General features: G+C 44.2%; 1 protein-coding gene across 2 annotated transcripts in view; it reads left to right on the top strand.

Annotated features, from left to right (window-relative positions):
* Window positions 1-12,650, top strand: part of LOC124804661 (zinc transporter 1) — a 682,916-nt gene that overhangs the window by 239,081 nt on the left and 431,185 nt on the right. For both annotated transcript variants that reach the window (XM_047264896.1, XM_047264897.1), the window contains exon 2: window positions 11,535-11,590. In XM_047264896.1, coding sequence (XP_047120852.1) covers window positions 11,535-11,590 — 56 coding nt within the window. The remainder of the gene's footprint in view (window positions 1-11,534; window positions 11,591-12,650) is intronic.

Below are 12,650 nucleotides of genomic sequence, written 5' to 3'. Positions count from 1 at the left end.
ATATGTGACCAATAAAATGGCATTGTGGTTCAGTAAGCTGTGCATTCACAGTGGCTATTCTTTATTCGAGTCAGAAACAAATAGAACGCATGTTTATCATTAAAAACAAATAAAAAATAAAGCATAATAAAGTTACGCAGCTGCGCAAGCAGTAGATCTTGTAGGCAAGATGTAAGGCATGCTGAACACTCCATCATGTGCTCCACGGTCTGTGGTTCTCCACAGTCAGTTTGTGGTATCCGCAGGGAAGCGCCATTTCTGGAAGTAACACCTGGACCGTCCAGCTCCAGAACGAAGACGGTCGAATGGCCTTCACGCGATCCAATTTTGTTCGTTCCCTGGTGGGTTTCCGAAATATTCTCATTATCCTCAAGTGAAGAAATCCACAGTTCTTTCCTTGTTGTAGCTGCTGCCGTTTGAAAGACTGAAATGCTCTCGAGGAAACTACTTCTGGACCTCGACTTTGGTGTTGCTGCATCGTGCCCACATAATGGATGGTTTTCTGATCAGCTTGATTTCTCCTCTCCGCGTTGGCAGCTGCTTCATGATGAATGGCAGGTGGTTTGGTAGGATTGGTAGAGTTTTAAAAGTGTCTTAGTTTCCGAACAAGCTGTTAAACTGAAGAGCCAAAGAAACTGGTACATCTGCCTAATAACGTGTGGGGTCCCCGTGAGCACGCAGAACTGCCGCAGCACGACGTGGTGTTGATTCGACTAATGTCTGAAGTAGTGCTGGAGGGAACTGACCCCATGAATTCTGCAGGGCTGTCCATAAATCCATGAGAGTACGAGGGGGGGGGGGGGGGAGATCTTTCGTGAGCAGCACGTTGCAAGGCACCCTAGATACGCTCAATAATGTTCATGCCTATCTAAACTCAGAAGAGTGTTCCTAGAGCCACTCTGTGGCAATTCTAAACGTGTTGGATGTCGTATTGTCCTGCTGGAATTTCCCAAGTCCGTCAGAATGCACAATGGTCAGGCAGGATGCTTACGTACGTGTCACCTGTCAGAGTCGTATCCCGACGTATCACGGGTCTCATATCACTCCAACAGCACACGCCCCAGACCATTACAGAGCCTCCACCAGCTTGAACAATCCCCTGCTTACATGCAGGGTTCATGGATTTATGAGGTTGGATCCATATCCGAACACGTCCAGCCGACTCGTCCGGCCAGCAAACATGTTTCCAGCCATTAACAGTCGAATGTATGTGTTGACGGTCCCAGGCGAGGCGTAAAGCTTTGTATCATGGAGTCTTCAACGGTACACGAGTGGGCCTTCGGCTCCGAAAGCCCCTATCGATGATGTTTCGTTGAATGGCTCGTACGCTGACACTTGTTGATGGCCCAGCATTGAAATCTACAGCAGTTTGCGGAAGGGTTGCACTTTTCTTACGCTGAAAGATTCTTCGGTAGTCGTTGGTCACGTTCTTATAGGAACTTTTTCCGGCCGCAGCGATTTCGGAGATTTGATGTTTTACCGGATTCCTGGTATTCACGGTACACTCGTGAAATGGTCGTACGGGGAAATCCCCACTTCATTTTTACCTCGGAGATGCTGTGTCCCATCGCTCGGGCGCCGACTATAAAACCACGTTCAAACTCACTAAAAATCTTGATAACCTGGCATTGTAGCAGCAGTAAACGATGTAATATCTGCGCCAGACACTTGTTGTCTTATATAGGCGTTGCCGACCGCAGTCTGCCTGTTTACATATCTCTGTATTTGAATACGCATGTCTATACCGGTTTCTCTGGCGCTCCAGTGTATGTTCAAGCTTGTATTTGTCGCGATGTTTCCATATTTTTGTTCAACATCCGTACGTAAACAAGTTGTCAGATAGGATGAGCGGCACTGTAGTATTGTTCACTAACGGATGGAACTGCACTAAGTGTAATGAATGGCAGTTCGATTTAAATGTGGTTAAGTGTAAGATAATGTCCATAACAAAGGGAAAGAACTGTTTAGTATCTGATTATAAGTTTAGTGGTGATCGTCTTTAGCACGTCACACCGTATAATCAATTAGAGGGAACACAAATAAGCGATATGAAATGTGGCGATCACGTAAAATCAGTACTGGGGAAGAAGATTGTATGACTTGGGTTTGCTGGAAGAATTCTGGGAACGTGCGGCGCATCTGTGACGGTAAGGCGCTAGCAAAGCTGTCTTAGATGCTAAATCTGCTGTACAGGATGTTTCAAAAATATTTTTACAGATTATGGGGACAGGTTTCTTACACCAAAACAAGGAAATTCGTTCAAACATGTGGCCGAAAATCCTTCGTTCTCGAGTTACTAACGAAGTTTACAGTTTAGGTGATGGGACCTCTTCAATAGATAAACTGATAATACACTCCTGGAAATTGAAATAAGAACACCGTGAATTCATTGTCCCAGGAAGGGGAAACTTTATTGACACATTCCTGGGGTCAGATACATCACATGATCACACTGACAGAACCACAGGCACATAGACACAGGCAACAGAGCATGCACAATGTCGGCACTAGTACAGTGTATATCCACCTTTCGCAGCAATGCAGGCTGCTATTCTACCATGGAGACGATCGTAGAGATGCTGGATGTAGTCCTGTGGAACGGCTTGCCATGCCATTTCCACCTGGCGCCTCAGTTGGACCAGCGTTCGTGCTGGACGTGCAGACCGCGTGAGACGACGCTTCATCCAGTCCCAAACATGCTCAATGGGGGACAGATCCGGAGATCTTGCTGGCCAGGGTAGTTGACTTACACCTTCTAGAGCACGTTGGGTGGCACGGGATACATGCGGACGTGCATTGTCCTGTTGGAACAGCAAGTTCCCTTGCCGGTCTAGGAATGGTAGAACGATGGGTTCGATGACGGTTTGGATGTACCGTGCACTATTCAGTGTCCCCTCGACGATCACCAGTGGTGTACGGCCAGTGTAGGTGATCGCTCCCCACACCATGATGCCGGGTGTTGGCCCTGTGTGCCTCGGTCGTATGCAGTCCTGATTGTGGCGCTCACCTGCACGGCGCCAAACACGCATACGACCATCATTGGCACCAAGGCAGAAGCGACTCTCATCGCTGAAGACGACACGTCTCCATTCGTCCCTCCATTCACGCCTGTCGCGACACCACTGGAGGCGGGCTGCACGATGTTGGGGCGTGAGCGGAAGACGGCCTAACGATGTGCGGGACCGTAGCCCAGCTTCATGGAGACGGTTGCGAATGGTCCTCGCCGATACCCCAGGAGCAACAGTGTCCCTAATTTGCTGGGAAGTGGCGGTGCGGTCCCCTACGGCACTGCGTAGGATCCTACGGTCTTGGCGTGCATCCGTGCGTCGCTGAGGTCCGGTCCCAGGTCGACGGGCACGTGCACCTTCCGCCGACCACTGGCGACAACATCGATGTACTGTGGAGACCTCACGCCCCACGTGTTGAACAATTCGGCGGTACGTCAACCCGGCCTCCCGCATGCCCACTATACGCCCTCGCTCAAAGTCCGTCAACTGCACATACGGTTCACGTCCACGCTGTCGCGGCATGCTACCAGTGTTAAAGACTGCGATGGAGCTCCGTATGCCACGGCAAACTGGCTGACACTGACGGCGGCGGTGCACAAATGCTGCGCAGCTAGCGCCATTCGACGGCCAACACCGCGGTTCCTGGTGTGTCCGCTGTGCCGTGCGTGTGATCATTGCTTGTACAGCCCTCTCGCAGTGTCCGGAGCAAGTATGGTGGGTCTGACACACCGGTGTCAATGTGTTCTTTTTTCCATTTCCAGGAGTGTATATCTGCACGAGTTATAAATCTAAATTAGTCCTAAGTCACTGTCCCTAGGGTGCCAGAATGCGTGGTTGGCTTTTATGGTTTGGCTTCGCTGTTGTCCAGAGGCCAACCAAACGCATTTGTAGCATTTACCCTCACAGTTTAATCGCAAAAGTTCAAAAAATGTAAGGAGGTAGCAATATGCATTAGATTATAATTTTCGAAACTAACTCTATTTCATTATTTAAATGAAACTGTCGCTTTGCCGCTGTATCAACTTAATAAATGTTTATGAATAAATTAAAGTACGACTGTGGAGAGCTTCGAGGAAAGCAGAGCAGTATCTCACGACGAGTTGCGTAGAAAATTCCTGTAAAAATCTCGGAAAGAAAGGAGAGTTCATCTAGCGTAAATTTTAAATTACAGTTCCACATTTGCGAATCTGACGAAAGCACATACAACCATCGCTTTCTGGACTTGACTTCTACAGATAGCTGATCTATGGAAAACATTTCTTTTTTTCAGTGGTATTTTTTAAAGTTCTATCCAAGAAACCCGTGGCAGATAACGCCACACTATTTGTTTTCTACAAACTGGCGGCTTAGCGACCAACTAGAGCGAGAAACTTGTAGACTGCTTGAAGAGAAACCCGTGGTAGATAACGCCACACTTTTTGTTTTCTACAAACTGGCGGCTTAGCGACCAACTTGTGCGAGAAACTGGTAGACTGCTTGAAGAGAAACCCGTGGTAGATAACGCCACACTATTTGCTTTCTACAAACTGGCGGCTTAGCGACCAACTAGTGCGAGAAACTGGTAGACTGCTTGAAGTTAGGTTCAGCGAACAGGTCGCTTTAAATCGAAATAGTACGGCGGAAAAATCCAGTTTCACTGTCCACCTTGTTGAAAGCGGGCATAGTATACCAGTTATGCCCTCACATATGAAGATGCTCCACCCCCGGTACAAGGATAGGCTTATGGAGCTGTTGGACGAGTTGGAAATTTTTACAATCAGGCGTCATCTCTTGAGACACTGCCTATGAGCGTGTGGGCACGAGAAGCAACCATTTTTGGGGATTGTTTAAATGGGATTCGGCTACTGTGAGCAGATTACAATAGACGACCTGTTTATGATTACTGTCCTATCCCGCACACGAGTACATAATTTCTGGGGGCAAACAGATACACACTGACGTGGAAAAAGTCATGGGAGACCTCCTCCTCTCGTCCCGCATAATGCAGCAGCCCAGCGTGGCAGGGACTCAGCAAGTCGTTGGAAGTTCCCTGCAGAAATATTGAGCCACGTTGCCTCTGTAGCTGTCCATAATATCGAAAGAATGTCCCCCTGCAGTATCGTTTTCACCTAGATCAATGTTTATGACGTCACATGCCCTGAACTGTGTGTCGTGCAGCGGTATAATTTTGTTGTTGTTGTTGTTGTTGTTGTTGTGGTCTTCAGTCCTGAGACTGGTTTGATGTAGCTCTCCATGCTACTCTATCCTGTGCAAGCTCCTTCAACTCCCAGTACCTACTGCAACCTACATCCTTCTGAATCTGCTTAGTGTATTCATCTCTTGGTCTCCCTCTATGGTTTTTACCCTCCACGCTGCCCTCCAATGTTAAATTTGTGATCCCTTGATGCCTCAGGACATGTCCTACCAACCGATCCCTTCTTCTAGTCAAGTTGTGCCACAAACTTCTCTTCTCCCCAATCCTATTCAACACCTCATTAGTTATGTGATCTACCCACCTAATCTTCAACATTCTTCTGTAGCACCACATTTCGAAAGCTTCTATTCTCATCTTGTCCTGTGATGACTGAGTGTTGTGTGATGTCCTTAGGTTAGTTAGGTTTAAGTAGTTCTAAGTTCTAGTGGACTGATGACCATAGATGTTAAGTCCCATAGTGCTCAGAGCCATTTGAACCATTTTTTCTTCTTCTTGTCCAAACTATTTATTGTCCATGTTTCACTTCCATACATGGCTACACTCCATACAAATACTTTCAGAAACGACTTCGTGACACTTAAATCAATACTTGATGCTAACAAATTTCTCTTCTTCAGAAACGCATTCCTTGCTATTGCCAGTCTACATTTTATATCCTCTCTACTTCGACCGTCATCAGTTATTTTGCTCCCCAAATAGCAAAACTCGTCTACTACTTTAAGTGTCTCATTTCCTAGTCTAATTTCCTCAGCATCACACAACTTAATTCGACTACATTCCGTTATCCTCGTTTTGCTTTTGTTGATGTTCATCTTATATCCTCCTTTCAAGACACTGTCCATTCCGTTCAACTGCTCTTCCAAGTCCTTTGCTGTCTCTGACAGAATTACAATGTCATCGGCGAACCTCAATTTTTTTATTTTTTTTCCATGGATTTTTAGTGCCTACTCCCAATTTTTCTTTTGTTTCCTTTACTGCTTGCTCAATATAAAGATTGAATATCATCGGGGAGAGGCTACAACCCTGTCTCACTCCCTTCCCAATCACTGCTTCCCTTTCATGCCCCTCGACTCTTATAACTGCCATTTGCTTTCTGTACAAATTGTAAATAGCCTTTCGCTCTCTTTATTTTACTCCTGCCACCTTTAGAATTTGAGAGAGAGTATTCCAGTCAACATTGTCAAAAGCTTTCTCTAAGTCTACAAATGCTAGAGACGTAGGTTTGTCTTTCCTTAATCTTTCTTCTAAGATAAGTCGTAAGGTCAATATTGCCTCACGTGGTCCAGTAAATATATATATATATATATATATATATATATATATATATATTTTATAACATGGACGGACTGTGGCTGGTCTCCCAATTCAGCCTTGATGAATACCCTTCCTATGTTTTCCGCCAACGGCTGTGCGTTTTGTGATTTTTTTTTTTTTTTTTTTTTTTTTTCGAACCCTCGCCCCCACTCCGTCGGAGCGTGCGTTTCAGACGTGCCCACGTGTCCGTGGCACACTGACACTCGCGCGGTCCCTCGGAGATTGGCCCGGCGAGCTCGGCACCTGTTCTTACCTGCCGACTACTTGCACCGGACCAGCTGCGCCGGTTTGTCCGTCGTAAGAAGACGCGTGCCCATAGTCATGCCTGCTTTTTAAAGTTTTCGCTCCCTTCTGTAGGTAGGAACTCTCACAACCGCTTCTAAAGCGTCTCTCGAGGGTCTTAGTAGATTTATTTCATCTCCCATTCTCTTCATCGATTTCAACGCTATTATTTGTTCATTCCACTTCACTGCAGCGAATATAATTCTGATGTTTAACTACAGGATTGACGTTCCAAGATTACTATCACGAGCAAGTAGCGATACTTTTTTTCCCATACCTGCAGTAATTTGTAACTATGCCAGTTATTCGGTAACTAGTTTCTTCTCGCGTCCGTCGACCGTCGTAATTTAATATATTATTATTATGTTGATTGTTGCCGACTTACGTGGTGGGCCTTAATAAAAATGATATTTCATTTTATTTTGATTTACAACTAAAAGCTTTTCTGAAGTTCTTCCCTTTTTTTAACAATATTTATCTTCAGTATAAATTATTTGTTACGATAATGAACGTTAGACTCACTGATTCGTAAAACATGAGCATATAAGTTGAACAATGGAATAAGCTTTTCATATTAATTTCCTTGGCTAGTCAGCTCACTTTAAATAAAAAAATCTTTAGTTATTAATTACAATTGCGGCCCACACACGCGCGAGAGTATTTTTTCTTACCTCCGTTAAGCATTGCCTCACAGTCGGAGTCGTGTCTCTGGCCCTCGGCTATGGTACTGAAAATAAGAATCTTAAAGCTACGTATTTCTGCAAAGTCGGGCGGTTGTGGAGAAAAATGTATATTATGTTAATGGCGGGCGAGTTTCTCGCTTCCACTAATTTTTATAAGTTAATATCGCCACGTAATGGCGTCGTTGGCTGCATCGGCCGCTGCGATTGTTGAACTGTAAATTACTCGAATGCAGGTTAATTCGAGGAAGGCGAACATGAAATCGGGATCACCAGTTACAAATTAAAAGTGCACAATAATATTAAATCAATATATTATCTGCTTAATTAGTCAAATATGCTTACATTTGCCAGCACTCGCAAGATGTCCGTCTACGGCCGGCTGGTGTGGCCGAGCGGTTCTAGGCGTTTCAGTTTGGAACCGCGCGAGCGCTACGGTCGCAGGTTCGAATCCTGCCATGGATGTGTGTGATGTCCTTAGGTTAGTTAGGTTTAAGTAGTTCTAAGTTCTAGGGGACTGATGACCTCAGATGCTAAGTCCCATAGTGCTCAGAGCCATTTGAACCATTTTGTCCGTCTACAAGCAATCAAGACAAGAGAAGAAGTGAAGACGACTAAAAAATTAACAAAAGAGCGTATCTTTTCGTCTCTTTAGATCATTTTGTTATATTTCTTTGCACTCGAAACTTACACAGAGAAATTATTATTTTACGGGTACATGATAAAAATATATATTCAATTTTTAAATGTCTCTTCTTTCTAAATACTATTTTTTTAAAGTCTTTTCGTATTATTTCCTGGCGACGCTATACACTGCAGTATGAAACAAGAGAGTAGGGAAAGAAACTGACCACCTTCAGTCTGAAACTCTCGCTAGATACACTACCTGATCAAATGTATCCGGGCGCCTAGAAGTAGACATTAATATCGCGTATTTAACCTGCCCTTTTGTGATGACTTGAACACTTCTGGTAACACTTTCACTGAGATGTGTGAATGTCTGTGGAGGAGTGGCAGCTCGTTCTTCCTCAGGAACCGAAACCAGTGAAGGCAGTGGCGCCGGACGCTGGTGTCTGGAGCGAAGCCGATGCACTGACTTGTCTCAGAGGAGCTCCACTGGGTCCAGGTTGGGCCCCTGGGCAGCCCAGTCCGTTCCAGGAACGTTACCGTCCAGAGACCACTGCCACACAGACACTGCTTTATGGCAGGAAGCAACCAGCCACCGTCTCCGAACTGTTCCTCTATTGTAAGGAGAACACAACTGTGTAAACTGTGTTTATATAGCCGGCCGGATTGGCCGTGCGGTTCTAGGCGCTACAGTCTGGAACCGCGAGACCGCTATGGTCGCAGGTTCGAATCCTGCCTCGGGCATGGATGTGTGTGATGTCCTTAGGTTAGTTAGGTTTAAGCAGTTCTAAGTTCTAGGGGACTGATGACCTCAGAAGTTGAGTCGCATAGTGCTCAGAGCCATTTGTACCCGTGTTTATGTGTTTCCGCATTTAGCGATTTCTTAAGTGCAATAAAGGGAACAAACAGTAACCAGAAAAACAACTCCATACCATAACGACATCACCAAATGATGGCAGGTAATGTTCTCCACGCATTCCCCAAATACTTCAGTCGCATTACCAGAGGATTTAGCGTGATTCATCATTTCAGATAACACATTTATAAGTCCACTGTACAGTGACGTCGCTTTTCTTATCGTTCCAAAGCATCGCTTAGCGTTTGCTACAGAAACCTGTGCGTTATGAGCAGCTCCTTGACCACTGTCCTTCACTATTTAAGTGCCTACGCGCAGTCATTGTGTTAGATGTAATGCTTCTGGAAATTTGGACCTCACGATTTATTCTTTCCACTGATTTCATGCAGGGTCTTTTACAACCACACTTCACAATACTCGACGATTTCTGTTCGTCACGATATGAGGACTGTCTGTTCTCGGTTTAGCTGCGGTTGTTCGTTCGCGTTTCCACTTCAGTCGCATCACCAACAGGCGATTTGGGAGCTTTAGAATGACTGAAATGTCGCTGACGGATTTGTTGTTCAGGTGACATCCGATGACACGTCCACATTCCAAGTCACCGAGCTCTGCTGTTGCTGCTTCTGTACTGAAAACACTCTACTCCCCGCCTCCTTTTATATTGGCTCGTTCGTCTCTCGTCACATCTGTTGGTTAATTCCTCATTACATACGGGGTGTCTGGATGCTTTTAATCAGGAGGGGTATGAGGCGTGCGGGTTCAGGTAGGTGGCAGATGACGGGCAGTTCCAGAACTTTCCGAAAAATAAGGCACGAACAACACAAGAACATACAGTTCAGCTTGGAAATACAACTTATATGCACGTTTAGATACTAATATTGGCATCTACACAGGATGTCACCAATTTAGAATATGCAGGAAAGATACAGACTCTTGTATTTCAGCTTCTTCACTACGCCCTTTGTCCCGCAATCATGTTGCTTTTTATTATAAGATCCACCGTTTGCTGTCGGTTCTAATGCTCCTCACTTGTTACCATTCCAGTCGCAGTGGCAGTATTCTTAATATAACGCGAAAAAGTTTTAACTTAAACACCGGAAAGAACACAATCTGTACCCCAAACGAATGGCAGTGGAAGATGTATGCTACCCTGTTGGTACGTTATCTATCAGAACAGACAATATTTTTGAACAAAATGGAATATTCAGTGTCCTCCTAAACGGCACACATACTAGGCAAGAATTTGTTTAAACACAAAGACAAGCAGTCCTTCATCAATCTAAGTGGAATCTATGAGATGACCTGCAAAGAGAGTGGCCCAAACTGCGTAGGAAACACAGGTAGGGATCACTGCGCACCAGACTTGATGACCACAGAAACCCGATGCTGCACCGAACGGGCAGCGTTCTGTGAAAACCAGACGTAGTGATGTAGCGGCTGCTCTGTGGGTATAATCGACAGAAAATGTCCAGGTCTGAAATACTGGAAATCATGAATACCTATTGTAAACAGCCACTGAACGAACAGCCTTCAGTTTCTTTTCACTCCTCAGTATTTACTAATGAACCTGATTTCCCGACCCATGTTTGTTGTGTCTCAATACAAATGAATTTGCCGATAATGTATTTTAGTATTCTAGTATTATTTTGTGCGTTTACCATTCGCAATTAATACATTCTTTGGTGGTTGTACATTCTTCGCTTGTTTATTTTTACCAGTATGCTCAATAACATCTTTGACGATAATTCCATGGAAGGAGCTAATAACACCAACTTCATGTCAAATAAATGAAGATTAACTAGTGAAACACTAGACGACAGAAAAAAACAGAGAATCATCGCAAGTGTCGGAGGGGAGAGGGGGGTGATAGTCTTTCATTGCCGTTTACTGAAGCCATACCCATTCGACAGAGAATCAGCCTCCAGCAGGCTGGTAATAATCGCACGAGTTTAAGTCAAGGCCTATATTTTTGTATTTGGAGTATTTATCTTTAAAGTTTACGTTCGCATATCTTTTCATACTGAAGATAGTTTATCCTCAGATAGCATAATAGGCATATTTCGGTTCGAATTGTAAATGAACATGTATTTTAAAATATGTTTATTGTAAACGAGTCCTTTGGTTTAAGGGAAACTCTTGTAACAGTGGATTCTAATTATGGGAAGCACGCATATTTATAGGATAGAGCTTATGTAAGTGTTTGTAGTTCTATTTGTGGTTGGAATGACTGCTCACGTTTATATCTCATTCTATATTCGAGTTAGTTCATGCGAGAATAGCATTAGTGGAAAAAAAATTGGCTTTGTATTCTAAGAAAGACATTTTGCTTCAAGGAAATGCTTAAAAATATGATCAGCAACTTGATACTTTTGTTTCGATATTATCGAGATAATTTTGCTAATTGGTTTCGACACCATTTCGTATTCTAATATCACTAAGATCACACTCTTTCTCCGACGGAAAGTAGGGGGGGGGGGGGGGTCAGCGTGCAATTCAAGCACTCCTGAGCGCCGTCGTTAGTTTGAGGAAGCAACAGTCACAGAAACTTTCTCATGTCGTCCTCGTCATTTCAGGTGCCGGGTGTCGGTGATGCCTGGATCTACAGCCACGCCTGCCTCTAGCCATTTCGGTAAGTATGAAAGGTCTCTGTTGGATTCCTTTCATGTTATTTTTCTTAAATATGTTATCATTTACGGCATAAATTCCTCTTCTAAATTTACTGTGGTGTTTCTGACTATCTGGGAGGAGACTGAGCAGTGGAACGTGTTACTTTTACACATAAACAAGAACGATCTGTCACACTACTACACTTTAAAACACAGTTTATATGAATTCATGTCACACAGTCTCATACGGAACCTACATCCGCTTTCTTTTTATACTGTACATGATAAGATACTGTCATCCCCCTTCCTTTCTGTGTGAGAGGATGAATGAGCAAATGTATTTCTAGTTGCATGCTTGAGGGTAGCAGACAAGCCTGTCTGCTAGAGAACAGTAGGACCAACGTCGGAACAGGTAGCAACGCTTTCTAAAAGCAGAGAGGTTTCTATTCTTAGTATGATCCTGTCCGTCCCTTGTCATTTTGGTATAGGAAGCTGCCTCTCTGGCAGCGTGCGATTTGTGCTTTTACCAGTGGGGGGGATGTCTTAGGGGGTTAGTAGAATTATATATGTTACTAGCTTGGACCGTGGCCTTACGCATGGTTAAACAGTTATTTATAAATAGATGTTAATGCCGAAACTCACTATTGACGCGTATGCACTATTAGAAAAGCCATCCCTTGTTATACCTTTAAAAGTACATTATAACTAAAGCTTATTTACAAAATCATGTACATAGGGTACAGATATAAGAGGGGAATTAAAAAAAGTAGAGGCACATTTGTGAAAAGTTGTACTTATTCTGATGATAGAAAGCTGAAACATATTAATAGTATTAATAGTAATTATTATTAAAAACTTTCAGTGTTCGGCTCCACAAATTTAAATTATATGTAAAGTTTTACTCCAGTGCGTGGGAAATAAACATCCCAGGTAGGTATGCGTAAACTAAAACCAGAGGAGGGGATAGTCTGATGCAGAGGGGGGGAAATCCCCCCCACCCCCCCTGCAAATCGCACACTGCTCTCTGGTCACTTCCATTTGTATTTGGGAGGCACCCCTCAGGAGGGGCCCATGGCAGTCTGT

The sequence above is a fragment of the Schistocerca piceifrons genome, chromosome 7, assembly GCF_021461385.2.
Source record: "Schistocerca piceifrons isolate TAMUIC-IGC-003096 chromosome 7, iqSchPice1.1, whole genome shotgun sequence".
In the NCBI taxonomy this organism is placed as follows: domain Eukaryota; kingdom Metazoa; phylum Arthropoda; class Insecta; order Orthoptera; family Acrididae; genus Schistocerca; species Schistocerca piceifrons.
Note: the sequence above shows the minus strand (reverse complement) of the source record. Positions and strands in the feature narration are given on the sequence as shown.